The sequence below is a fragment of the Equus przewalskii genome, chromosome 1 (assembly GCF_037783145.1).
Source record: "Equus przewalskii isolate Varuska chromosome 1, EquPr2, whole genome shotgun sequence".
NCBI classification, from domain to species: Eukaryota; Metazoa; Chordata; class Mammalia; order Perissodactyla; family Equidae; genus Equus; species Equus przewalskii.
The window spans coordinates 29132473-29160438 of NC_091831.1; the positions used below are offsets into that span (position 1 = coordinate 29132473).

At 56.3% G+C, this 27966-nt stretch overlaps 1 protein-coding gene across 7 annotated transcripts in view; it reads right to left on the reverse strand.

Moving 5' to 3' along the window:
- The window catches only part of PAX2 (paired box 2), a 91959-nt gene extending 64421 nt beyond the window's left edge, over positions 1–27538 (reverse strand). For 4 of the 7 annotated variants that reach the window (XM_070558837.1, XM_070558845.1, XM_070558808.1 and 1 more), the window contains exons 1-4: positions 25250–27538; positions 14721–14831; positions 11043–11211; positions 10077–10274 (exon numbers count right to left, since the gene is read on the reverse strand). In XM_070558837.1, the coding sequence (XP_070414938.1) occupies positions 10077–10274; positions 11043–11211; positions 14721–14831; positions 25250–25523 (752 nt within the window). In that variant the 5' untranslated portion in view covers positions 25524–27538. The remainder of the gene's footprint in view (positions 1–10076; positions 10275–11042; positions 11212–14720; positions 14832–25249) is intronic. The other 3 variants (XM_070558853.1, XM_070558812.1, XM_070558827.1) reach the window with 1 other exon arrangement.
- Positions 27539–27966: the final 428 nt, after the last annotated feature.

A 27966-nucleotide genomic window follows, 5' to 3' on the forward strand; every position in this document is an offset into this window, starting at 1 on the left:
AGTTTATAGGGCCCTCTTTAATGCGATTAATGCTCAGTTAACATTTATCACATTCGTATGCTAGAATCGCCTTTTCTCAGCAGCCACTGGCCATGAAATGAATTTCTCTCAACTTTTTTTTGTACCCACCCTGGGAGGTCAGCTCCTAAGGAGGCTGCACTGCCCTCCCGCCTGTCTCCCTGGGGACAGGAATTACCTAGTTGAAGCCAAGTTAAGGGAAAGTGGGGGGGGGGGGGGGGAGGAGAGAAGAGGCGAAGTGTATGTGCTGGGATGGGAGGGCAGGGGGCGTAAGAGTGGGGGTGAACCTGACTTCTAGGAGGAGCTGGACCTGAACCAGGGCTGTACCCCCTGCAGAGAGCTGAGTGCTCAGCCCAACAGACTGGCTAAAAGGCTTCGGAGGCTCTTTTCTGATGAAAGAAGAACCCCCTTCCCAACACACCCACTCAGTGCATTTCTGTGGCCAAAAACAAGCTTTAGCTGGGGCTGGTCGGTGTCAGTCACATGTGGCTCTCACTTCTCTTCTCCCGTCTTCAGCCATCTTTCTTCTACTTTCTCTTCCTCTCTCATCGGGGCTCTGTTGGACTGTCCCTCCCAGGCCCATGGTGACTGGGGAAAGGAACCCAAGTGTCAGCCTGGGGGATACCTCCTTCGCTCTGGCTCTCCCACAGGCCAGACAGTCAGATTCAGTGGAGGGCGGCCTGCCCTAGTGAAGCAGCGTGGAGTGGGGGAACACGAAACCTCTACTGGTCCCTAGAGGAAGGAAGGCCCTCCTTATCTTATCAAATTCTCTTCACTCTTCAATTAGAGTCTACTGAGATTGGCCTTCTAACCCGAACCAGCTAACCTGAGTAAGGAGGAGGAGAGGGAGGAAGGAAAGGGTAGGGGATGGGGGGAGGAAGGGAAGTTATCCCTCTGCAGATGATAAAAGGAAACAAATAGCTTGACCCTTGTCCCTACCTAAATGAACACTCCCTTTGAGGACCTCAGCAGACACAGCCCAAGCAGCTGCTACCAGTTTTCTTAATAGTGTGTCACATACACCCACAACCCAGCATCACACACAACTCTGCACCCTTACCACTAGCAGAGCAAAAGCACCTGTGCACACACACAGACTAACTATCAGGACCCTCTGTGTACCTGACAGGGCCCCAGCATCAACCCATCAGGACATCTACCATCCATTCAACCCCGTACTCTGTGGATAATGTTTGCTGACCCCCCAACAGGCGGGCTGTCTACGTGATGGCAGAGGCTTTCATTCTGGGACCAAACAATGCCTTCAGCTGGACTCTGAAGAGCAAACTACCAGCTCCCTGTTCAACAAGACTGACTCCTTTGAAAAGCTCCCCGGAATGCCGGGGCCACAGAGACAGCTTCTCAGGGCACGAATGCCAGGTTCAGAGAGATAGCAGGATCCCACACACTCCCAAAACAGAGCCACACAAAGGCCCCAAGATGGTCACCAACTTCTCTTGGTATGACACACAAGGCAGGCACCATCGTGTCCTCTGGAATTAGGACAAAAGGTCACAGGAAAATGGGCAGAATGAGCCTCCTCCCTGACCATCTCTGTGGCCTGTCAGGCGGGACGCCGCCCACAAGGCTCCTGATTTCCTTCAACTTCCTTCCCTAGCCCTGCAAAGACCCTGGGGCCAAGGGGCAGCATCAGGCCCCAGGAAAGCTGCCCCCAGTGCTTGCTCCCATTTGCTCAAGCTCCGGGGCCACTGTTGTTCTCCCTTCCTGCCCCCCTCCCTCTCTGTCAGTCCTCCAAGTACTCCTCTCTATCTCCTGACCTTACAGTGCCTATAAGGTAGATACAGTTCCCCTTCCAGCCTGCTTCCCTGTCTCCCAGCCTTTCTCCCCCTCCTGCCAAGAGCTGCCAGGAGCTGCCTGTTGTGTCCTCTGGCTGCCTCTGTTCCTGGATGGCTGCAGAGGGAGCTTGCTGCAGAGAAGTTCAGGCAGGGCCAAAGGCAGGCGGAGGAGGAAGTCCAGAGCAAAGTGGCTAGAGGCTCCCAGGTGGAGGGGCCTCTAATGTGGAACACTCAGGAAGTGGAGACCTCCCTCCCTTCCTCTTGGCCTCTCTCCCACTCTCCCTTCTGCCAGGGACCAGGATGGAGCCACTGCACTGCAGCAGCCCACAGCCACTGCTGGCCTGCCGTGCAGGTGCTGCCCGGTATAGGCGGCCGGCCGGGAGCTTCAGGGCCTGTGACTTTACCCCTATGCCACTTCTTTGCTCAGCCACCTTTCTCCTCCCTGGCTAGCCTCCCCTTTTCTCCTTTACCACCTCTGAGCCTCCCCTCAGGCCCCCACCAGCCTGGTCTACCAGCTGCCCAGAGCTCTGGCTCCCTCAAGTCACCTCCAAGACCTTGCAGCGCTATCAAAGGCCTTGGCTCGGATGAGCAAGATCCAGTCCCTTCTTTTCAAGCTTCTGTGGTTCTCTGCTCTGCACTCTTGCCATACGCTGCATTTCCAAGCCAGCCTGTCCAGGCAGAGCCAGCTCCTAGCCCCTCCCTTCCACCCGTCAACTCCATCACCTCCTTCCTTACTCTCCCAGTCCCCATCCTGACTTCTGTCCTTCCGTTTCCACTCGCATCTCACCCTCGCCTCCCCTAGCTATAGGGAGTTACTCTCTCTCTCCCACCTCCCTTCCTCAGGGCCTTCTGGGCTAAAGGGCTCAAGGAATGTCATATTCCCCTGCCACTGCACTGAGCTTACTGCTCTGGTCTGAAGCAGAGAGATAAGTTATGTCCAGTTACACAGACCAGGGGCTGCAGACTGCTGGCCCATGAACTGAACCAGGCCCAAAGGTGTGTTTTATTTGACCAGCACAGAGTTTTTAGAAACCAAATCTTACTGCCCTCTAGGCTGGGCCTACATGCTTTAGCTCCTGTTTGTCTAGCTCTTACCACCTTTGTCTCATCCTCTGCAGCCTCTCCCATTGACCTTCCCTGCCGTGGCCTCGGGAGGCATTTGTGCTTGTGACCCCTGCAGCCACACGGCATCTCCATCATGGTCCCTCACTAACACGTTTCTTTCCAGACTGGACTTCTGGGCTCTACTTCTCCCCCACCCCCATCCCTACAATAAACCTGAACCTCTCTAGAATGCCGACTCTGTCTCTCTCTCTCCCACGAAAAACACAAAATATCTCTTTATCATATTCTTGCAAAAACCAGAAGGAGTCCATTTATTTTTGTGGTTGTTGAGGATGAGCTACAAGAGGAGCCTGGCTTTATGGCCTCTCTTGCCTGCCATTCCTCTCCTACATGAGAGCCCCCAGGTCTACACAGGGACTTGCTCCTTTGTCTCCAGTTCCAGATCATTCTCTTCTGGTTTCCCACACCCCCAACAGCTCCCCTATGCCACGCTCCCCACCCCCCAGAAGGCCTCAGGCAGCTGCTTCTGCCGTCAGGCCCCTCCTGGTCTCCAAGCCTTCTCCACTTCCCAGCCGTGCGTTTCTTACACACAGCTCCTTCGTTATTTCCCTGGTACCTGGGTGACTGGGGAGGGATTTGGAGGCTTGGCCTGGGGCCTGGCCCTTGGGAAAGCTGTGCCTGTGACTGTGTCCCAGGGCTGCTGCCTGCCTCCTGCTGAGAGGAACTGCAGGGCCCTTGGTGGGTCACTGCACCACAATTCTGCAGGAAGGGGATGCACGGGGAAGAGCATCTTTGTGGCTGCTTCTGCAGTTGGTCCCCAACGAGTTCTGCCAACTGGGCTGGGACTCAAATGTCGAAACAAAGATAGACAGCTGATCACATAGCTCTCCATCACAAAGGTGCCATCACTGTAGCAAAGCCCCTCTTATTGGGGACTAACTGGACTATGGACTGTTATAGCACAAATAAAAATTGCAGGAAAATTTGGCCCCAGTTTGCCCAACGATGAAATGAGGAATCTTCAGCCCAACTCTATCACTGCTACCCAGCAGTCCAATGACCACCTCACTCGTTGACCTGATGGGCCCAAGGACAAGGTGTCCAGCTTTTGTTTGTGACTGCAGGTCACATCCTGTGAGCCTTCCTCCCTTTCCTCTTCTTGGCCTCAGAGCCCTTTTAGCCAAGAGCAGGCATAGGTAGGCACAAACACACACAAATCCACACATCCCAAAGATATCAAACTCTCTGCCTATCGATCATCATGAATAAATTCAAGCTGCACCTTTGTAGCACCAAAACAACCTGTTCAAGGGGGAGAAAAACATCTCAACCCAGTAGTTTACAGGAGAAGACAGAGAAAGCCAAGGTGATGTAATTCTCCCTCGATGTTATTCGGGCATTGGTTGTCAGACACCGTTTCCCACTGCTTGGATGTATCAGGGGCCCTTCTCTCTGGGCTTGGAGCTGCACCGGGCGGAGCTGCACCACAACTGCTTCCCTGCCTGAATCTGAACTCTGAACTCAAGAAACTTTGCCTGCAAGAATCCAAACCTGGGGGCAGGTGGGTGTGAGAAGAAACAGCAGGGATCCAGAGAGTCGGAAGGCCAGGCCAGCACCCTTTACTGCAATCTTTTAAAGAACAGGAAGTGAAAAAGAAATTCTTTCCAGCCTATAAAGTTTCCTCTTACTGCAAGAACTCCAACTCCAGGGAGCAAGAAGGAAGGGCCAAGGACAAACCTGAGCATTAAGGGGCAAAGCTGCAGAGCAGCACAACTGGAAAGTTGCAGGGCTGGAGATCTCGGAAGCTGGGAGCAGACAGCGGAGCCCCTGGTTTGAGGTGTTCCTTTGTCCTGCTGAGAAGACTGGGAAGCAGGACCCCATCACATAAGCGCTCATAAGGAACCCTCTCTTCGACGTGCAGGCTCTTGGTGGTGGTAGTGGTTTATCTTCTGCACCAGTTAGTACTATTGCTATATTTTCTCTGGAAGCCATAATATTCTTGTCCTCAACATATACCATCACATACACAACCATACTATTCCGTGTGTACCAGAACAAGCCCGTTTCCCAACTGTTCCCTCCTGCCCCAACTTTCTACCATGCATCTTATCCCCCGGACCTACTTTGCACAATCATTCTCTCCTTGTGCCAATATGCACACAAAGCCCTTGCTCTCCCCTGCCACATGCCACTCTCTCCCAAATATTCCCTTCTCCAAGTACCCCGTTTCCCTTCTGCAGGGGTTGCTCCTGCCTGGCCCCATCTCCACTTGGTTAATTCCCCCTGTGGCCCCTGTATTGAACTGTTGTGTTGTCCATTTCCCTGTGACAAGGGCTCTGGTTACAGAGTTATTGATTGGTTTTCATGCAGACAGATGGGCCCTTCCCAAGCTCCCATCGAAATCCCTGGCTGTATGGGTTGATTGTTGCCTCTTGGGGTGTAGGATTGCACTGGAGACCACCCTCCACGCAACCTCCTTTGCCCAGGCTATGGACGGTAATAAATGGAGGCAGCCTGGGCGATAATAAAAGCAATTGAGTAGGTTACCTGTGCAGACACAAGATTTATGCCTCCTCATATTTGATGTGATTGTTTTATTGAGTTCTCAGAATAGTTGGGATACTGTATTTATTTATTTAGAGTTTTCCCTCTCTTTTCTTCTTTGCATCACCCTCCAAAACCCACCTGGAGCTTTCATTAGGGACAACCCCTCCTGTCTTCCTCTTTTCAAGAGTTGCCAGCTGAGGTAAGAACTCAGGGCAAACAGCCATTGCTCTCACCTGAAAGCCATTTTGTGGCCTGACCGCCCACTCTGAGCCAGCCAACAGGGAAACAGTCAGACCAATGTGACTGCCAGCCAAGAAGTCTAAAATAACTAAGGGAACAAAGATTGCTTTTCAGGAGGACAACTCCAGCTCATTTTAAGAATAAGACGACCAACAGTCATGACTATTTCACATGTCATTCTAATGAAGGGCAAACTCAGCAGCAGGAGACCCCCTCTGGGGAAGGACAGGTGAGCAAGGCTTCTCAGACAGTAACCGGCATGTCCGTCAGCTCTCTGTGGCCTGGGCTGGTAGGCCCAGGGCCACAGAAGGCAAGTTCTCTGTCTTTATTTCTCCCATGCCTCTGTGGGGAGATCTTCTTAGCCCACCAACTAGCCTTGGCTCTTTGCTGTGAGACCAAGAGCCCTGACCACCCTACAGCTGCAAGGGTTTGGAGATGTGGCAGGCAATGCTGCCCCTCTGGCCTGGCTTCAAGCCAAGCCAGGTCCAAGAGTCAAATGTGCCATGTTCTAGAAGCTGACTTTCAGAGACCCCAGCCCTGAATATGTCTTCAGCATTCCCTTGACTAGAATAAGTGGCTCCCACTTTATTTGGAAAGGTCCTTGAATGAACAGCTGGTAGACTACTGTCACCCCACTGCCAGACCTCTGACGGAGAACTGCGAGTGACACAGATGGAATTCCTTAACAGCACTGGGGCTGTAGCCTTCTTGGAGCCAGTGTTGCCACTGCGAGGAGAATGAATGTGCTCCTTTAGAGCCAAACAGGCTCAGAGAAAGTATGGATAGCAGGTGATCAGTGAGAAATTGGCTCTGGAAGAGTCCACTCCAAAGGTCTAGGGGCAGGGAGTGAACTGATCCTAAAGAGTGTAGGGCAGGCTGAAAAAGTCAAGAGTGATGGCTTTCTTGTCAGCTCATTCTAAGAGAGCGCCCTCAGGGGGTCTTCAATAACCCTAGACTCTATCTGGAGTTTGTGCCTGTTCTTTCAAAGGAGCTGTGTTCCCTGCCCAGAGCAACAGCCAAACCAGAAGACTTTGGCATATAATCAGGAAAATCCTTCCTCCTAGTCAATTGCTCAGCAATGTAACTAGGTGACTTTTTTCCCTTTCAGTAGTTTGGGTCTCCCTCCATCTCTTCCCCACTCCTGGCCATTTCCCACACCGGGTTTCAATATCAAGTTACCTGTTTATAAACACCCACCCTCTACAGCCGCAGTGTACAAGCTGAAGCGCTGGCAACTCTATGCTCAGTGATCAGTGACGCAATAGTGAGAACGATTCAGATAAATTCCACATGCTAAGCAATCCAGTCAACCCTCCGGATTTTTGACAGTGGGCTCTGGGGGTGACGGTGGAGTTGGGAGGCCTCCCCGACCCACTGTGTTGGCTCATAGAGGTATTTCCATGAGGATTTGCCAATAGAGAATGAGGGTTTGATGTCCAAGCCTTTATCGCGACAGGATCAGAGAAAGCCAAAACCACTTTTAAAGCATGAAAAGCAATTTCGTTTATAACCATAACAGTATATTTTAAGTGCGGCGGCAGCATCTGTTTTGGGGAGGAGAAGATGAAAAACTTTACAATTTGGCTCAGGTGGGTGAGCATGTGTGGACTTCCTTTCTTGCCAACCACCGGCATGCACACCTTTGCTCCTAATGGTTATAAAGTACCCAGCAAAGCCGGCACCTCAGCAACGGTAAAGCTCTAAACTCAAGAACCACCCATTCCCCAGTGCACCACACTTTCTGCACAGAGGAAAATCTGCAGGTTCTTCCTACAGTGAGTGAGAATTCACAAAGTTCCTGACCTCACCAGTGCCAGCAGAAAGATTCTGCCTTTATCAGGGTTTAGGGTGAAACAAGGCATCTCAGATAAACCTTCCCCCTTTGGAGCAAAGCACCTACAGGGATGAAGCTCAGGGCATGGGGCCCAGAAGCATTCCTCCAGCCAGACTCAGCAGCACACTGGGAAGCCCCCAGAATTCTTTCCAAAATATGAACCACAGTAGGATTCTGTCCCAAAGCAAAATCGAGAATGCGCTGACTGCTCCTTGGTGACAAAGCAAGCCGAGAAGCCTCAATGCAGACCCTGGGCTGGCTGCCCATGCTGCCAGGGTCTTCCCTGTTCCTCTCCTCCCACACCCTCTCCATCTCCTGCAACACCTGCCCACAGATGGCTATACACCCAAAGGAAGCCTCCATGCCCCAAAGGTGACAGGGCCCCTCACGGAGCAGACTGTGCAGCTGTCTGAGCTGTCAAGCTGAGGTATTTTTTCTCCACTCATCCCACTCATGATTCACTGCTCTACTTTCTCCCACTTTCAGTGGGTGCATCTCAAGGCCTCTGGAACTTGATCCTGGGGTCACCTGTCCTCTGCTTGCCATGGCTTTTCAGGAGGAGAGCATTCCCAAACTTTTGCATAAGCCAGCTTCCCAAAACACCTCAGCCAGTGAGGGATATACTCACTGTTGGGGAGAGGGGGACAAGGGGTGCTAGACCGGGTGCTAGGCAAGGGGTGCCACCACCACACCTGCCTTGATTGCCGATTCTCCATCCATTGAGAAAAGCAAATTGCCTTAACCATACATATCATGGGTTCCTCCAAAGACTTGCAAATCCTTCTGCTAACAGCAAGCATTTCTCTCTAATGTTCTCCAGAACACCAACAGCCAGTCTCAGCAACACGGCTCCTCAACAGGGCTGCTCTCCAACCCAAGCCGCAGTTCCTACTCACTCCCAGGACCAGCAGCCAGCCAAGAGGCTGAGTCCCTGCTGGCTCAGAAAACAATGCTTTGTCCCCTTTTCTTCCCCAACGGCCACTTCTGCCCAGCTGCAAAGCTTCCCCAGCCTCCTCCTTTGGCTTTTAAATGCAAAAGACTCCTTCCTCTCCCAAACCACCCAGCGTCTTTCTCCAGCTCTATCCATCTTTCTCCGGCTCTACCCAGAAGATGTCTGAATGTCAAACCGCTATGCTTTCAATACCTAGCTGAGCCAGGCCCAGGGAGCTGGAGGGTTTTCGGAGGGTGTATAATTAGCTGATCAGTATTATGTTACCCTGTTCATAACTGAATAACCATTTTAATACAGATGGCACACACTGGGATAATTTCTGGGGTCGCCTTGCAGTACGTTACAGCACGAGTGTGGCAGAGGGAATCTTCTTTAGCCAAGGTACATTCTACCAGCTAATTTTACCTGCTGTTTTCAGGATGATTTGGGATAATTCCACATCATTTGCAAAATATTAAAAAAAAAAAAAAACCTTGATACGTGATGCCAGTTTCAGAAAAAGGCACCATCTGAATTATTAGTTGTCCTGATAATGAGCCTATGAAGAGAGCAAAGAATAACATGGGTATGAAACCCTCAGCCTTCTTCTCATTGGGGGATATGCCTTAAAATGAGGGGCAGGAGTTGAAAGGCTGGCCAAGGCTGTCTGGAACTTGTACAGGGTCTCTGATGACATCAAGCTGTACAGCTCTGTGAGGTTGAAACCACCTTGGGTTCCGTCATCTAAGTGCTGTTTTTATGTGCTGTGCCCACCACAGATAGGTGGTGCACACTGCACACATGTACACACTGGCCGGGTGTACATACACGGAGTGTGCATATGTGTTCTCCTAGAGAGCACACTGGAGTGGCTTGGGGATTGGGAGACTATCATGTGCTCCTATATATCGAAATGACTCCAGCCTGTCTTATCTCCACGTCCTCGGGCCTGTCATCAGTGCAGACTTACGCCTGGACATAGTCATCCTACATGGTTGGAGGCATCTCCTAAGATTCAGCCTCAGGGTCCGGAGCTCTCCTTTCCTGCCCGGCATCCCACTCCTTGTCCAGACCCTCATCCAGTCCCTGCCAGTTGCTGACTGATGGCTGTACAGGCCTGGATACTCATGCTTGTAGGCCGGAAATTTGTGCAAAGCTGACTAGCAAGGCCCAGGCTCCCAGGAGGCAAGCTTTGTGGGAGTTGGCAGGGAGGGTGGGGGAGCCAGGACAGGTGGCTGCCCCTGGAGAAGGGAGCATGCCTTTAGAAAGGGAAGTCTGTTTGGAAGCTATGAATAGACACTGGCCATTTTAAAGGCTTCGGCTGTGGGCTGTGATTGTCTCTAGATACCGAGGCGCGTAATCTTGGAGTCTTAATTACCACAAACACTTGGATTCATTTCCAGGATGCCGGCGGCAGGGAGAAGCCTGGCAGGGAACACCCAGCCCCAAGCTAAAGACAGCCCTGTCTGTCTGTCCATCTCTCTACCTCCCAGGTCCCCTCTTCCTGCCCAAAGGACTTCAGGGCTGGGAGCAGGGAGGAATGGTGGAGGCTGGAGAAAGAACCAAGACTCGGTGCTGGGAGCTGCCCTGGTGGGCAGGAACTGGGAGCTGGAGTCCCACCCTGCAGCTGGGGAGGCTGGCTCACCTGTTGATGGAAGAGACGCTGGGCACTGTGTCGTTGTCGCAGATGCCCTCAGCCAGGAGCCGGTCTCGGATCTCCCAGGCAAACATAGTCGGGTTCTGTCGCTTGTATTCAGCAATCTTGTCCACCACTTTGGGCGTTGCCACTTTGGGCTTGGAACCACCGATCACTCCAGGCTTGATGCTGCCGGTCTCGTAGTACCTGCGCCCGGAAGGCCGGTGGGGTCAGCGAGAAGCAGGCCGTAGCTGGGGCAGGGGGGCTGCAGGCTCCAGAGCCGCTGAGCCACTCTCCCGCTCGAGGCATCAGCGCAGAGGGAAAAGGCCCAGCGTGGCTGAGCCGGCTTCCAGAGGGCGCTTGGCTAGGGCCAGGGACCAAGTGGAGGATGAGGGGGAGGAAAAGAGGGATGATGAGGGGGACACTCCCTCCAGGGAGGCAGTCATGCCAGGGGCTGCGTGCACACCAGCCGGAATAGGCGGCCCTGGGAGGGAAAGCCTGGCCTTTCATTCGGGAAGAGCAGGAGGAACAGCGGTTGGAGGACTCCTGCCCGCTGACTGGGCTGACCCGGGCTGAGGCACCACCTCCAGCCCTTTCCCACTGAACGCTGAACACAGACCTCCTATGGGAACCAGAAGCCTCCTTCCACCTCCCCAGTGCTGATTTTCCTTGCCTCGAGGACCCATTTTCACAACTCACTCTATTCCTCCAACCCACCAATTCGAATTAACTCTGCTAGAAACGGCGTCCCTCCCTTACTGAAGCTGGCAATGGGGCTGCCTCCCCACAAGGATCCTGGAACTGGGCAGGAACTGGATGACCCGGCTCCACCCTCACTCCTGGGGCCACGGCCACCACCTGAGTGCCCACTCTCCCGCCGGCTCCTCAACTTTTAGCCAAGTTCTCAGGCTAGCGACCCAAGGCAGGCCAGGAAAGGAGACAGAGCATCTCCAGGGGCAGCTCCGAGGCCCTCACCTGCCCAGGATTTTGCTGACACAGCCGTGGCTGACCCGCAGCTGCCGGGAGATGTCGCAGGGCCGCACACCCTGGTGGGCCAGCTCCACGATGCGCTGCCTCACCACGTCTGGCAGGGGCCGGCCGTTCACAAACACCCCCCCGAGCTGGTTCACACCCCCGTGCCCTGCTGGGGAGAGACAAGAAAAAAACACAACACCCCACACACAGCAGGGACCGACCATTAGTCAGGGTCCGCGGCCCAGGACGTGTGAAAGGAGCAGGCAGGGCGGAGGGGCATGTTACCGGACTCGCGGGAGAACGTGGCCCGCCGACCGCAACGCGGAGGATTGAGGATTGGAACCCAATGGGCGGTAGAGACGCGGAAGCGCAGACGCTGGGCAGAGGGCTGGACAAGAACTCGGCTCTAAGACAAGTGCGACGCCAGGGAGAAAGTGAGGGAAGGAGTGGAGCGGCGGGGCGACAGAAAAGAAGGAAGAGAGGGAGAAAAACAGCAAAGGGGGAATGAATGCCAGCAGGAAAAAATGTAGGAAAGAGGAGAAAGGAAGGGCCGGGCAGAGGAGGAACCAGCGCGGAGTGGGGTCCCGCCCCAGCTGCAGGCAAGAGGGAGTTGTCGGTGCATGCGAGGAGGTGAGATTGGAGGCGGATGATTTTGGGGAATATGGGTCCAGTTGACTCCATACACAAGGGCTCGGAGCACAGACCGGGGCTAAGTGCTTAACATAACCCCCTTTTGCTCCCAACCTCTTTCCTTGTGTTTAATTTTGATGGGAGTTGTTTTCCTACCTCCTTCCCTGTGTTTTTGTTTTGTTTTTCGATGGAGAGTTTTTCTTCCCTTTATGTTTTCTATCTTCAGATATTTGGAGGGCCATATTTCCCCCTGGCCTCCCTAGTGTGTAAAGTTCAAAGAAAGCCAGGTGGAGGAAGGAAGGCTGAAGAGGCAGGGGCCCGGAGTCGGCTGTGCTCAGAGACCGGGAGGCAGCGGAGAGCTGCGCGGCGCCCGGCAGCACCGGGGTAACGCAGGCTGCTTGGGCTCGCCCGCCTGCCGCGCTGCGCCAGACTTGGGGCCCACCTCCTCGCCCGGGGTGCAGGGTACACATCGCCCAGGCGGGCTGAGGGCTCACGGGGCAGCCGGTGCAGCCAGCCTGAGCCAGCTCGCGTCCCTCTGACCTCTTAGAGCTCGGCAGCCGCCCAGGAAACCGCGCAACAAGGGCGTTTGCTCTGCTGGCCAAAAGGACGGCTCTGGGTCTCCAGTCCGACTCCAGCAGGGGCTCCCAACCTCGGAGCTGAGGTGGTCACCGGATACTAAGCCTGAGGGCACTGCCCGGTGCCCCGTTTTCCCTGGCCTACAGCAGTCTAGAAATCCTGCACCCAGAGCGATCAACCCGCAGCCGCAGTTACTGAGCAATCCAAGCGCAGAGACTTCTGGCGGCCGAGTTGGGCCGGACCGGGTCGGCAGCCTGCAGCCCCCGCCCTACTAGCTTCAGGCGACTTTCGGAGAAAGCGGGGACATCTGCGCCCTGCTCATTTCTCTGTCGTCCCCTTCTGGGGGGACCAAGAAAAAGGGCAGGCGAAACCCCCTGGGAGAGGCCTCTGATCTGGAGGCTGGGGGCGGACGGAACTTCTATTTTACCCCCCCATCCCCGCTAGTCTCCCTACCTCTAGCCCCACTCCTTACCCCTCCCCACCCTCCAAACCCCGATCATCAATAATTTAGGCCCCGGGAGAACTCGCGTTACCGTTATGAAAAGGCGGCAGCTGCGGGCAGATTAAAGATGAATAATTCAGCCTCCCCGGGCTCCGGGCCCAGCCCCTCGTCCCCAGTCTAAGGGGTGGGGATGGGAAGGGGGCATGGTGGGAGTCCAGGTCTGGGGACCGGGAGCCGGCGCTGAGTCGGGCCTGGAATGCGCCACTGCCGCCGGCGCCGACTCGGGCTGTGGCCGCTTGCCGGCCAGCCTGCCAGCCCGCCGGCCGGCCGGCGCGGTGATCTCTCCCTTCCTCCGACCACCTTCAGCCTTGCTCCCGGTTAGGTTTCAAAGTGGCACCCAGTGGACAACCGAGACTTGGCGGATCCCCCGCGGAATCGGCCAGAGAGGAGAGCGAGAGCAGAGGCAGCCGGGCGAGGAGGCTGGCGGGCTGGGCGAAGGCAGCGTGTGGAGCCGGTTCCACTCCCTCCGAAAAGGAGCCAGGCTTTCTGGCTCGGCTTGCGGCGACCCACGGCGGCCCCAGGCCCCTGGCTTGGATTTCCTGTGCTTGGAAATTATTTAGGAAAATATATTTCATTCCCAGGAGTATTTTTAAAAGCTCTCCCTGTAACGCTAAATATATGCTTAGAGAAAAACATCTCTCCCTCCTCGGTTCTCTTGCCTGTAGCAGAGATCCAAGCCAGATCTAAAAAGTTTCCCTGTGAAAAGTTACAAATCATCCTTAATTACTAATCTACAGAGAGGAAGTTTTCTATATAGAATCTTTAAAAAAAAAAAAAGCTGTCAAAAAATCTCTCAATTGTTTTCCAAGCTAAGGACATAGGACATACGACATGAATTAGATAAATTCAAATTTCTTTAAAATAATTCCCTTTTTCTATTTTTTCATTTCTTTTCTCCCCTTCTCTTTTTTTCTGTAACATCCTTTCGGTTTTCTTTCTTTCATTTCCTTCCCCTTGTTTTGATTTCTCTCTCCTTTCTCCCTGGTGTTGGCATTTGCCTTCCTTTTGTTCCTTCCCTCTCATTTTCTTCCTCTTTGCCTACCCCCTGGCAGGGTCACTGGCTGGACCACCCTCACCAGGGAATGGGAGGCCGACAAGGAGCCTCCAGAACTGGAAGCAGAGCTTCTCGGCAGATATCTCCAGGGGCCGCCTGGAAGGCTCCTCTACTTGATCTCTTGCTGATTTCGATTTCTCCTTGGAACCCCTCTTTGTTTTTAGAGCATCTTCCAGGGAGAGGCGGAGAAAGATGACCACCAGGTCCTGCCAATCTCAGACTCCCAACTCAAGGAGAAGAGAAGGAGAAGGAGAGATAGGGGAGGTAGGAAAGAAAAGAAGAGGAAGGAAGTATTTCAAGCCAGCCCACAAGAAGCCTTGGCTGCGCTGGCAGGGCCCAGAGATACTGGGAGCTGAGGGTCAGAAGGGGGCACCCCACCCCCACACTCAACTGCCTGATTGTCCTGACACTTAGGCTGCCCACGCTAGGAGTCTCGTCCTGGACAACCACACTCTAAGTTTGAGACAGGTAGAGATAAGGGAAGGGAGGAGGAGGCAGAGAGAGAGAGAAGATAGAGAAAACACAACACAAAACCCTGAAAACTGCCTACCTATTAGTCCCCTAGCCCAAGGCAAGAGGGTGACCAGGGAGTAAGGTGGCTGGAGCCAGAGCCAGGGGCTGTGGATCCACCAGCTAAGGAGGAGCAGGTGGAAGGCAGGCAGGCAGGTGATGGGCACCAGCGAAGGTAGGAAAGCAGGCAGAGGGAGAAGTATGGGAGACAGGAAGCAGAAAGGAGAGAAACTGGAGGCTTTAGAAACACTGGGAAATGAGAGAAAGAAGGAAAGCAGGGGCCGGGAGAAGCCAGCGTGGCCTCCAAGATGGGACATGAACGCAGGGGGCTAGGGCCGCGCCGGGATGGGACAGGGTAGGGACTGGGAGCCCCGAGCTGGGACAGGAGCCGGGCGCCGGTACTCACGGTGCATCGCGGAGAAGGGGTCTGCTTTGCAGTGCATATCCATGGGGAGGCAGAGGAGCGGGAGCAGCGCGGCCGCCGCCGCCGTGTCGCCTCTCAAACTCAACTTCAGGACTTGAGGAGAAAAGGGAGGGACGGTGGGGGGGAGGGTGAGCGGGCGCCCGGCTCCGGCGGGGCGCGCGGGGGCGGGGGGCGCCGCGCTGCGCTCCCCGCAGGGACTTCTCCCGGGCCGGCCGGCCGGCCGGAGCTTGCAACCGCAGTGGCCGCAACTTCTCGCCGTCGGGGCGCGGGGCTGGGCGGTCAGCAGAACAGCCCTAAGGTGGCGGGTCGGGCCGGGGGGATCTGGGGGCGCATGGCGCACGCGGCAGCTGGGGCCAGGACTGAGGCTGGGCGGGGGAGGCGATATGCTCAGCTCCCCTGGAACCTGGTCATCCGAGAGGCAGCTTTCGGAGAGAGAGGCGGCTTTTGGAGAGGGCGAGGAGCTGGGGCGGCCCGAGGGCGCCCAGCGGGGGCCGGGCCGCTCCAAGTGCCGGTGAGTTGTCGAAGTTGGCAGAGAAGTAGCAATCCTCGGGATGTCCGAGCGGGCGCCTTCGGGAGGGGAGAGCGCAAGCCGGGACCCAGCCCCCGGAAAAGGCAGGCGCACACCGCCGCGGCCGAAGGGCCGGGAGGGAGGAAGGGAGCCGAGCGGCGCCGGCAGCACTAGGCTGGCCCCAGGTGGGTTGCGGCTGCGAGAAGACTCGGCCGGAGACTGGAGCCGCGGCTCCGGGTGTGTGTCTCTCTAAAAGCTGCAAAGCCCCCTCCAGACCCCCTCCCCCTCCCCGCGCTGGGAGATGGATGACTTGTCAGACAAAGGCAATAGATTCCACCACTCTGTGATTCGCCAGCGCCGGAGCCCCGAGCTTCGGCGAGGAGGGCCCCGCGCCTGTCACTCCGGTGCCGGCGAGGGGAGGGCAGGGGAGGGGGAAACGGGAGGGAGGGAGGGAGCGGGCGAAGAAAGAGGGAGGGAGGGGAGCGGGCCAGGGGGAGGGGGAAGGGGAGCCCGGGATTAAAACTACGCTGAGAAACGAAACTCGCCGATAAGATAAACGTTAGATAAGGATAAAGAGAGGCCAGTCTAATGAATATTCAGGAAACGACAGAGGGCCGCGGAGCGCGCTGCGCTCAGAAGCTGGGCTCATAGTCCCAACTCACCCAGCCCTGCCATCCACCGGCCAATGCCCGCATGGTCCACGGGGCCCCGAACCCCGTCCGCATCCCTAGTGCTAACCCTCTTACTCTCAGCTCCGAGTTCCCTTCCGTTCCTCCCAGGTTCTTCCTTCCTCTCTCTGGTCCTTCCCTTTCGTCTTTCCCTCCTGAGGTACCTCCCCGCCCACGCACCCCCAATTCTCATTCCGGGGCAAAGTGCCCCAGCAGTTTGTCCTCTCCTGTCCCACGCGCAGCTGCGCGTGGGGCTTCCCTGGTCCCCTTGTCCGTCAGGGTCTGAGCAGCCCAGAACGCTCTAATTAGAATCGAATTGGAGACCTCCAGCAAGGACCCACCTGCCTCAGTGGGACCCAACGGACAATGGGAGAGCACAGGGCCTTTGCTCCTGGACCCTTGGATGGCTGGGGAAGGGAGGCTTGAGGAGGGAGACGGTGCAGAGCGACTGGTCTTGGCTGCAGAGGACGTGGGAGACCAGGGCTTGCTCTCCCCGGCTGGGGAGAAGAAGCTGCGAACGAGGCTGAGCGCCGCCCGCTGCCACCTCGGCGGATCCGGAGCTAGTGCAGGAGGCGCAGCGCGCTGGGCCCGGCCCTGCTCCTGCCAGAGCCGCTGGCCCAGCATCCGCAGCCCTCGTCCGCACTAGCTCCCTCGCTCGCTCGGGTCCGCTCGCACGCACCAGGCAGGAAAAGCCCTTTGTCTCCTAACTGGTTAAGTACAGAATATCCGGGAGATCTTTATGAAATATTTTGCCTCGTCTCATAAATCATCTTGGCACTTCAGCTGATGTTTTAACTCTCTCTCCCTCCTTCGCTCCCTCCCACCGCTTCCCTGGGTCTGCGAAAGGGCGGCTCAGGGAAGCCCGCGCTGCGCTCCGGCCGGCCGCCCGGACTCAAGGCTCCTCTGGCCCCTGCCTGCAGACCCTGGCGCCCGCGGAAGCTCCGCGGACTCGAGCTGCTGTCCCGCTGGCCGGAGCCTGGGCGGCAGCGAGAATGGGGACCGCACCTGCCCGACTCAGCCAAGAGGAGACTCCTACTGGGCCTCTTGCACCCAGGTTTTCGGTGCGTCCTTAATCCTCGGGCGGGGCTCGGGCCGGGCTCAGCCCCACAGGGTTCTGAGCCTCCCACTCCTTAGGGGGCCGGATCTGCAGAGATCCTAGAATTTGCCCTTCTTCCTGGATCCTTCTGAGCCCGACCCACTTAATCCACCTGCGGAGTAACTACTGGAAGGAAAAAAAAAAAAATCCCTCTCCGCCAGTCCCCTCCCTCCCAGCCCCCACCTCAACTTCCCTCGGGAGGACAAGCTGGTTCCCTTGGGCGGGAGGTGGAAACCGCAGGATCCAGCCCCGAAGGTCAGTCTCTTCCTCTCGAGACCTGCAGATGGCGCTCCCGGGTTTGCTTTGGCCTCACAACCCCACGAACACGCACTAACTTCGTGTGCGGAGCGAAAAAGGAAAACCGAGTTCGCGCAGCCTAAAGGGAAAGGCTCTCAGGCCTGGGAGCAAGGGGCTCTCAAGTGGTATTGCTTACTACAGCCTTGGGCTTCCTTCAGGGAGGTAATTAACCCAGAATTGGGGTGGCGGGAGGCATCAAGAAAAAGTCTTTACCGAGAGGAGCTCAGAACTAAAGGAGCCCTTTGCCCCAGGCCTCCCTATGTTGGTCTAGGAAGTTGTCTTGGGGAGCCTGAACTATGGGAGGAACAAGACTGTGGGCAGAATCCCCCTCTACACATAGACTCAGATTTTTCTAGAACCAGCTAGACATAGATAGCCCTGTCACACATACAATGAAGGAGTGTGGGTGCAGAGAACAGGCATTTTCACATACTGGGCAAGAGAGACTTTCATGTTTTGTAAAGTAGGGGACTTACTGAACAAAGTGTGCTGGAAGTTGTTCTCACACACCTATCCTTCACATATACCCCTGAGGAGTGGAGACCCTTCCATGATAGTCCAATTCCCCAGTAGCTCCTAAGATTCCAGAAACTCCCCTGCTCCTAGGACCCTTTCCCCAGCATTGCACTGGCTGGACACTCACCTCCCACCAGGCCAGCCCCTGGTAGCTTCCTCTGTAGCTCCAGCCCATTCCTGGCTCTAGAAAGTCAAAAAGCAATGCTCCCTCATTAGAAACCCTTTTAGCCAAGGCTCTGCCTTCTCCTAGGGCTCCAGGCTGAAGGGCTGGCCTCTCCCTCTGATGCACCCTTTCCTTGTCTTCCCTTTCTTCTCTATAGCGTCTAGTAGACAAGAAAAAGGCAAGAAAGGAAAAAAGGGAAGAGGAAAGAGGAAAAGAAACAGAAAGAAAGAAAGCAACTCAACCCCAAACACAACCCGGGCTCCGACCTGTCAGGGTTGGTTGCTTTTCCTGTCTGCCTCTAAATGAACCTTTTCTCTCTGGTGTTTTCAAAGCGGCCCTTCCACCCCCCAACCTAGGGGCATTTACACTTCAAACAAGGTGCCCGCCTCCCTGCGGAAATTTAAAGGCAAATAAACTTTTGGGGAGTTGCTCTGATACCCATCTCGGGATTTGCTTCATTAGCCGCCTCTGTGCATCTGATCTGCCCAATAAATCTTCCTTGTGGATCTCTGTTCCATTGCCTTCTCTGCTCCCTTCCCTACCAGGCTCGCCTGGGGCCCGGAGGCCCCCCACCCTTGCCTCCTTCCTCACCTCACCGCGGAGCTGCGGGGCCTGGCTCTCCGGGTGTAGGTGTCCCAGAGGCAGTGGTCCGCATTGAGCTCCCCCCACAAGTGTACACGTGCACAGGCGCTCCAGCCCAAATCAAGCGCGACTACCACCGCGAGCTCCCAAATGCGTTCCTGGATTGAGGGTCCTCGAAGTGAAGTGCTCACATAGACCCTGTCCACTGTCCGCGCTTGCACCCGCTCCCTTCGCCGCTCTTCTGCTCGTTTCCCAGTTTCCTGTTCCCCGGCCCAGCGCTTTCTGCCGGGGCCAGGAAAGGCAGAGGCGTGGCTGCCTCCCCTCCACAGGCTGGGGCCTGACCCGGGCCCAGGTTCCCCACACCGAGCAGTTTGGGGAGGCGGCTGGGCGGCGGGGGGCCTGGCAGGCATGCGGGAGCTTCCCAGGCGTGCCCCTCCCCCGTGGCCTGGGCTGCCTTCCTCCTTCCACTCCTTCCACCTCCCGGGGAGCGGCAAGGGGAGCCAGGGCCAGGGCTCTGAGGGAGGGGATTAGAAATGCCGAAATTAAATGTATCTCCCTAGGAAATGCTCCCCACAGCGCGGACCAAATTAAACGCATTAAAGTTCGGGGGTGGGAGGGGGGGAGCTGTTTAGAACCAAGGGGGGAAAACTAGTCCGAAGGGAAGAGAAGCAGAAATGGAGGGGGGAAGAGATGAGGGTAGAGCAGAGCAGCAGCCTGAGCTCCTTTTCTGAATGAGTGCCAGTTTTGGAAGTCACCACCACCATCACAAAAAAGAGAAAAGTTCGTCTGACAATCCAAGTCCGAGACTGCCACGGGCCACTCGCCCCAGGCCCCATACGCTGGGCTATCAGACCCCAGCAGTCGGTGCACGCACCCCGGCCCCCTCTCCAGCTCGGCCTGACCGGCTCCCGCCCGGCCCTTTCCCCTCCGCCTCCTCCCCAGCCTCTCCCCGCCCCTCCCCCTTCCTAGCCCTCTGGTCACGTTGGAGGATGGTTTTTTTTTTTTTTTTTTGGAAGAGCTTCTGGTACAATATGGAGCACCATGGGCTGCAATTTCACACTCCACGGCACATTCCCCCTAAAGCTACTTTCTTTTTTTTCATCTGAGACCCCCTAATTTCTGCTTCCTCGCTCCCTCCCTTGCTCCCTCCCTCCTGCTCTCACTCTTCTTTTCCCGCTTTTGTTCCCAATATTTGGGCTCCCTGCGTGAAGCCCGGGGGGCCTGACTCCCGGCTGGCCCCGCCCGCTCGGTCTGTTGGTCCTGTGGAGGCCGGGCGCACGTGCTGCGCCTTTATCCTCCCCGGCCCCTCCCCCTTCAACCCGGCTTCTCCTCACAAGAGGTCCTAGAGGGGAAATGACAATGCAAGCCACTTGGCCACCAAAGCGGCCTCTTAGCGGCACTGGCTTGCCAGGTGGCTGCCACCGGTGGGCCACCCTACTGGGGAGCCGAAAAAATAGTCAAGCCAGGAGAAACTGGGGCAGCAGGTCTATAGGGTAGGAGCGGAGGGCTCCGTCCAAGAGAGAACAAGCTGGGGGAAGGGGGCAAAAGGCCCATTGAGGCCCTGATACTCCAGGTTCTGACCTAAACACAGCCTGTCCCCCTACTCGCAGACACACATGGTCCTCTGCACAGCTAAAGGGGTCACTCAGCCCACAGGAGGAAGCAGCAACCACCACACGCACAGTCTCTCCACCAATTTGAGTCTTAGTTTCCTTGCCTGTAAAATAGGGATATTTACACCTGTCTTGGCTGCTCCATGGAACTAGCCAATAGGAAAGCATTTTGAAAACCAAATATTTCTATAGTAGATTAAGGAGTAAGTGTCTAGCTTCTGAACTCTTAATCTTCCACAAAAAGGGAACAGAAGGGGTCTGGGTGCTTAGGCAGGGCAGGAGGTGGGGTTTTCCATCCAACTTCTATCCTATAAATGTAACTAAAGGATTCCTCATCACCCCCCTTCCTGTGTTCCTCCCTTTCAGGATTCTTTTCCTTCCCATTGACTACACCACACTGGCACATGTTTATCACTCTGCTCCCTGTCTTTCCTGCCACTCCTCCATTCCCACTTCTTCCTGAACCCTCACCCCACTGCATCAGCGCAGCTGCTAGAGGATCAGTTAAATCCTCCCCCCTCCCACCCCAAGAGCCCGGTTAATTGTGGCCTCAGGCGCGGTCCCCTTCGGGCCTGTCTGCCAAAAACGCTGGGAGGAGCTGGCCCGGTGGCAGAGACTTGGGAAGGAAATCCCGTCCAGTCCGGTTCCAAACAAAGAAAGTTGGTCCTCCCAGGACCTGCAGTCAACCTGCCAAAGCCAGAGCGGAGATGGGACGGTGGGGACAGACCTGAGCAAGCGGAGGCGTGGGAAGGCGGAGAGAGGAGGGGAAGAAAGGGACATGAAAGGGGTGCTGAGGGGACAGAGAAGGCACCTGTCTCCCAAAGGCCTGAAGGGGCTGGTTTGGTCCCCACCTGACCAACTGCCCCTTCCCTTCGTCCCCAAGCCAGGGTGAGAGAGTCCGAGTGAGACTGAGTGTCGGTGGCGTGGCGAAGTAATGATTAACCTTCTTCTCAGCCAGGCCCTGAGCCCGCAGCCTGACCTGGCTGTGGTGGAGGGAGACAGCGCCTGAGGGCCGCCGACCTCCCAGGTGTTACCCACCGAGATCAAGGGGGCTGCGGAGGAACAGGGCAGGCGGTAGCAAAGGGCAGCCCAAAGGGAATGGAGCGCAGGGCAGGAGGAAGGCAACTCCAGATGCTGGGCAGACCAGGGGAGCGAAATAGCCACAGCCAATGCACAAGGGAAGGAAGGGGCCAAACGCGGGCGAGGGCGCGCGGCTCCGCAGCGCTGAGGAATAGTTGGAGAGGGGCGGGAGAACCCCGGCGGGCTGAGTTTCCCCGGAGTTGCGAGCAAGAACCAAATCTACTCTCGGATCCATCCGCGGCGCGCCCGCCCTTCCTTCCTCCTCTGCCAGCAGCTGTGCGGCTGTGAGGAGCAGGCGGAGAAGGCGCCAGAGCCGGGAGCGGGTAAGGCAGGGGAGACCCGCCAGCGAAACAGGGAAGCGAAGGGCAGGGCCGCCCAGGCGGGGGACAGGCTGCTCGGCGCCGCGAAGTGGCTGGAAACAAAGGACCGGAGCGGAGGGGAGAGGGGAAAACGGGGGAGAGACGGGCTGGTGAGACAGGGAGAGGACCTAGGAAAAGAGTCGCTCTGGGGACCGACCGAGGTTTGTCTACTCCTGCCGCCTCCGCCCACTCCAGCCTGGAGCCAGGACGTCCCGGGGGCTCACTACCGCTTGGGTTCCTGGGCGCTGGGCCTGTGGCCTGAGGTCGGGGCAAGGGGTCTTGCTGTGGCTGTGGGGGCCGTGTGTATGTGTGTGTGTGTGTGTGTCGCGCGCGCAACGGTTTAGGCAGGCGGGGGATGGCGGTAGGGAGGGGAGGGCCTCCGCTGTCGGGTTAGACCCCTGCCCCAGGCGGCTACAAGCAAGCCTCCGCCTCCGCTCTCCGCGGTCCAGAGCCGTTCATTCCCCGAACTTGAAACAAAAGGGTTGACCCGAATCCCTCAGGAGCCAGGGCAAGGGCTCCTTCTGGAAAAAGTGCTTTGGTTTGAGACTTTAAGGGTTACCCTCATCCAGGATTATTTCTCAACTTTCTGTAACTGTTCCTAGGAAAAAAAAAAAAAAAGATGCAAGTAAATCTCAGAAAAAAGCCCGGTTCCCAGTAGTCGGCTTCGCCATGTCCGGCCCTGGGGTGAGGTCTAGACCCGCAGCTAACCAATATGTTGGAGAAACTGACTAATGGAGGGAGGAAGCCTCCTTCAATTTCTAAATCAATTAAGGAGAATTTCTGATGTGTCTCCTTGGGGACTGAACGACTCAGTGCGGAGATCGTGTGAGTGTGAGTGTTGTGAGGGTGTGTAAAAGGTGTGTGTGTGAGGGGGGTGGAGAAGGATGTCCAGGCAAACAGCTGTGTCCCAGGCGGGGCTGAGATAGGAGCTCAGGACCCATATCCAGCACCTCCCCCCCTCCTCCCTCTGCCCTCAACCAAGCTGCTCCGAGGCCAAGGCCTCCGCAGCCTCTTCCAGCGGGGCCGCCAATCAATCCTGCAGGTCAACACAGCAATTAATAACGGGGTGAGGAGGCCTGGAAAAAGAGGGCGGGGAGGCGTGGGGCTGTGTCTCCCCCAGGCTCTGAGGGCCCGGCGGCGGGACGAGGGAGTGGGAGGGGTCTCCAAGGGCAGAAACAACCCTGGGAACTCAGTGTGGGCCCGGGAGTGGGCCCAGGACCCCAGGAGAAAGAGGCAGGGGACCAGCGACAGGGAGCTAGAGAGGCAGCTGGGACAGGCCGGCGGAGTAACAGGGAGAACATCAAATAAAGCTCTTATTTTTACGGTTCTGAGGGTATAGGCGACGATAGCCAAAGACCACAATTGACCTAGTTAGAGATTTTCTCTCCTTTCCCCCTTCCCTCGCCTTTTCCTGGCGGTTTTCGCTGCTCCCGAACAGGCTCAGCGAGAGTAAATAAAACCCGCATCCTTCGCAAACCCGGCTGCGGCGGTTGCGCCAAAGCGTCCGCCAGACACGCTCGCTCTCCCGCGCGTCTCATTGACATTTTGAACTAGCTGGATGGGGCCAAAGGGGACACGGGGGCCGTCTGGGGGCGCTGGGCCCCCGGGGAGCTGTGCCCCGGCCAGACGTGTCTAAGGAAGAGATGAGGGCAGAGGAGAGGCAGGGGGCGGTGAAAAAGAGAAGGAAAGAGAGACGGCGGCTTGGAGGGCGGAAGACTCCGGGTCTTGGTGGGGCCGCCTGGAAGGGAACGGGGGTTTCCTACTCTCAGACACAGCCCTGCCTCCTGCCCAGCTCCACAGCTCCTCCCCACCCTTCCCCACTCCGCGGCTGGCGGGAGTGCGATCCTGGCGGAGAAAGCGGAGAAAGGAGGGAAGGGGAAGGGAGCGCGGTGCGCAGCTGGTCTTCCCGGCCGCTGCCACGCGCGCGGGGAGAGCGGCTACACGACCAGGAGCAGGTAGGCGCAAGAGCCCCTGGGTAAGCACCCTGGTCCCTCCTGGAGTATCCTGAGCGCCAAGAAACTTGAGGGGAGGGCCCTGAGAGGCACTCAAGAATGCCCCCACCGCTCTGCCTTCTCCTTCCCGAGGCGCTGGGGAGGGCGCCTGGCTGCGTCTTCTGGGAGATTTGCCGGGCCGGGGAACAAAGTCCTTGCACCTCAGGCATGCAAGGCAGGGAGAGCCACCTTCGGAGAGGGAAAATGGAAAAGTGGGAGTGTCAGGAGCCTGAGCAGACTGGACAGAGAAGGAAGAAGGGGTGGGGGCAGGAGGCAAAATAGATTCAGAGTGAGGGAGAGAGAAGCCCTGTGCAGGAGAGGAAGAAAGGGGGAGAGAGGTTCGCAGGAAGGCCCAGCCATTAGGTCTGTCCTTGGGCTGCATATTTATACGGTCGAGGGGGTGCACAGATGGGCTCTCAATTGAATTCCATCTTCAACACCATCAGAGATTGATTTTGTACTCGCTTTTAATTTTGCCATAATTAATTAGATCATTACAACTGTTTGCTATTGATCTCCCTACTTAAACCTCTGGTGCAGAGGGGTGGCCCAGAACCCTAAAAGCCCAGGAGGCCACAGTTGAAACCCCTGGGGGGCCAGTTTCCCTAGCAGGGACAAGGCCTCAAAGGGGGAATCGAGGCAGCCCAGAGACTGGGCCAAGAAGCTAGAGGGAGGGCAGTGCTGAGGGTGGAAAGAACTAGAACCTGAGCTGGTGAGGGGTTGGAGGGAGGGAGGAGAGGAAGGAGGTTTGGGGAAGGTGAGGAGGGATGCCAAAAAGGGCCTGGAGTTAGTCCTTGACCTCTGTGGAATTGTTTGGAAAACTCTTGGAAACCTGATCCAACCCCCTCTTGCCCCACCAATCCACAAATAAACTTGGGTCCCTGGCTCACCGCCCCTCACTACACCAGGGTGCCTAGTGGGCAGACTGAGCTGGGTTGGCAGGCCCGGAGGAGAGGGGCAGGAAGGGAAAAAATGGAGAGACGAGCCCTCTACTCCCTTGGCCTTTTGGGTAAGCAGCTTCAGATTCTTCACCCCACCTGGGTCGCCTGGGGCCTGCCACCCCTCCCCTTGCCCCAGGCTTTCCTTGAGTTGTTTATTTTGGGGGCAGAGCCTTCTCTCCATGCAGGTTCAGCACATGTCCACCAGTGCTTAGACTTTGGTTCGCACTCAAATACACAAAACTCTCACACACTTGCACCCAGCATGTCCCCATCCAGTGGCACCCATGCACACACACACCCACACTCCATTCCCACTAGAAACTACGGTCTTCGCAGTGCTCCCAGTTTGGAGGAAGTTGTGCAAAATATTTGTACACTGATGGAAACTGGAAAGATAACGCACGACAGAAAGGAAAAGCCAGGTTGTGCAGAAAGACCAAGAGAAGTTGTAAAACTCATGTTTTCTGGGTGGAAACTTTTTAGTAGATTTAGAGGACAACAGGAGGGAAGGCCCAGGAGGCCCCAGTGGTGAGGAGAGGCCGCAGAGCCCCAGGCCCCAGCCGTTATAGTGGCCCCGCCGGGGAGCACAGAAAGAAAAAGGACTGGAGTCCGCCCTCGGCTTGGACGCCCCCATCCCTCTCAGATGCCACCCTCCCCGCCTTGCCCATGGCGCTGACCGATAGCTGCCCGCTCTTACCTGCCCGGCCCGCGCGCTGTTCCATGCTCTGCTCCCAGCGCTGCCGTCTGGGCCCGGGTCTCACTTCTCGGCTCTTCCGCCGCCCGACAGCGCGTCTCGCCTTTGCCGCGGCCGCCCGGAGATCTGGGCGCAGCCACCCGAGACCGAGCGGCTCAGATAACCCCGGCTGCCCGCCGCCTCGGCTGTGCGCTCCGCTCGCGCCCGCGCTCGCACACCCGGCCGCGCCGAGGCACGGCCACACGCCGAGGAGCCTCAGGCTCTCCGCCCCGCGCATACGCGCGCACACGCACCCAGGCTCCGAGCCAGCCGCAGGCAAGCCGGCACCCGTGCTGCCACAGGCACCCAAAGACCGAATCCCCAGCCTAGACGCCGGCACACCCTCTCACCCCACCCCCTCTGCTTCACTGTCACACGCTCCCCGGCAGCCTTGCAGCCTCACACGCAGGGGCGTCTTCACTCTCCTACAATTCCCAACTTTGTGCGATTCCCCGTCCCCACGACTCTCAGCACCCGCCCCATTCTACTTTCTCAACCGTCAGGCTCCACAGCCTGCCACCCCCCCCACCCCCCCACCCCCCCCCACCCCCCCCCACCCCCCGTCTTGGCTCTCGGCCTCAGTTTCCAAGATCCATTATACACCTACCCCAACTTTCTCCAGCCACATGGTCGCTCCCTGGAGGTCCCTGTCACCAGTGCATTGTGGCACTGCTCACTAAATCCCTCACAAGCTCTTCTGCTCAGGATTGTTTTTCATTTTAAACTTAGAAGAAAAGGAAAAATTCCTGGCTTCCTTGCCCTGACGGAGATGGTGGGGATGGGGGAGAATGACCAGCTCCCCCCCAAGCTCCTGTCACACTCTCATGACCACGGGCTTGAGCTACACCATTCCACAATCCTCTGGTGCTCTCGCCCCAAGTGTCTCGGACCCTCAGATTCACACCCTCTCCAAGTACAGCCTTCATCCCTGATCAGAGACTCACGTTAGCTTTCTCCCACAGCCTGCCCTCCCAGACTGGAATTTATACTCCTCACCCTCTTGTCACAAATTTTCCCTTAAATCTTTCATTCACCACTTTTGTACTCCCACATCCTACACACTCACACAATTCTTGAGCACTACTGCTCCCATTCCTACCCCCCATGTATGCCTTTCTAATTTACCCCACTGTATATGCCCACCCACTTGCCCACCCTGGGCCTCCCACTTTCACACAGCTTGGCTCACCTGTGCTGAGTAACCCTGAGGGGCTGTCAAGGACAGTGCTGGGTAAGTGCCAGAGTGCAGGCAGGGGTCTAGACTGGCTCCATCTCTTGCACACACAGGGCCAGACTCCAGGCAGAAAGGCAACAAGGCAAGGGGCAGGGCCCAGGTCCAGGAGGTCCACTGGGCCCATTTAGGTTAGAAACTGGAAGTTCTTCACTGGGAGTCCCATCCACTTCAGCTGAAGTTCTTCTAGCAAGACTGTGCAACTAAGGACAGGAAGCTGGAGCAGCACAGGGGCCCAGAGGCAAGACCAATCTCATGGTTGCCCAGTTTAAATTTTTAAAATCTTCCTACAGGAACATGAATTTCTATCAGGCAAATCATAGCCAAATTACCATTCTACCAATATTTGTGATTTAAAACATCAGACTTTGTGGGCATTTCTTTTCTTTTCTTTTCTTTTTTTAATCAAACAGTGGTTTTTTAATCTATGAGCACAAAAACTTAAAAGTGAAAAAAAAATTTCTTGCTTTTTGTTATACGTAGAGCAACATTTCCAAGGACAAGGATGAGAGAGCAACATGCATAAATAAAACCCTAGTTACACACACACCACACTCTCATGTAGTTACTCCATTACACACACACACACACACACACACACACACGCACACGCAGAGTTAGCTTCTCACTCTGTCACCTACTCAGAACCAACCACGCCCAGTCGCACACAAGGGCCGTGACCTGCTGAGTCACACCTTCACTGCACAGCTCTTTGTGCCTTTGTTACCTCTTCTCTAGAATAGTGGTAACAAACCTTGCCTTTCCCTCAGGTTTCTCACGAGAGAACGTGTGGAAGTAATTTATAAAACATGAAGGGGGACCACAGACACATTCGTTGCTCTTGCGCCTGTATTATCAGAGACAAGAACTGACACCCAACGTTGCAGACACACAGATAGCAGGTAGGCACCCACTGGAGAACCAGGTGTTTTGAACTGGGTACACACACGCTCAGCTCAGTGTCCCTGCCTGCTCCTAAGCCAGCTCGTCACAGTTACCTGAACCCAGGGCCCAGGGCTGGGGCAATGCCATGGCTGGGGCCTAAGCCCAGAGGAAGGCAGCTGAGGCCATTGTGCTAAGCAGCCTGTCGCATACCAGAGGGACCAAGAGGAGGAAGGAGCTTGCTTAGCTCTTGGCTCTGAGATTCTTGGTGCTTTAGGGACTCCGGAAACCTGCAAAGTGATGCCAGTCAAAGGGCCCAGCTCTGTACCTCAGCCTCCGCTTCTCTTTGTCGCCCAGCCCTCACCCCTGTCCCACACTGTCTCTCAGGCCCTTTTGCTCATTGCCCGCCCCATTGATTGAAGGTCTCTCTCAGGTTCTCCAAGGAGTCCCAGGAAAAATGATCCGCCAGCCTATTGATTCTTCATTAGAATTACATTTTCACATGTGCTAAATTGGTTTTAAAAGCTTTTTCTGTTGTTATTGTCTTGTCAGACCCTGTGGTCCAGGG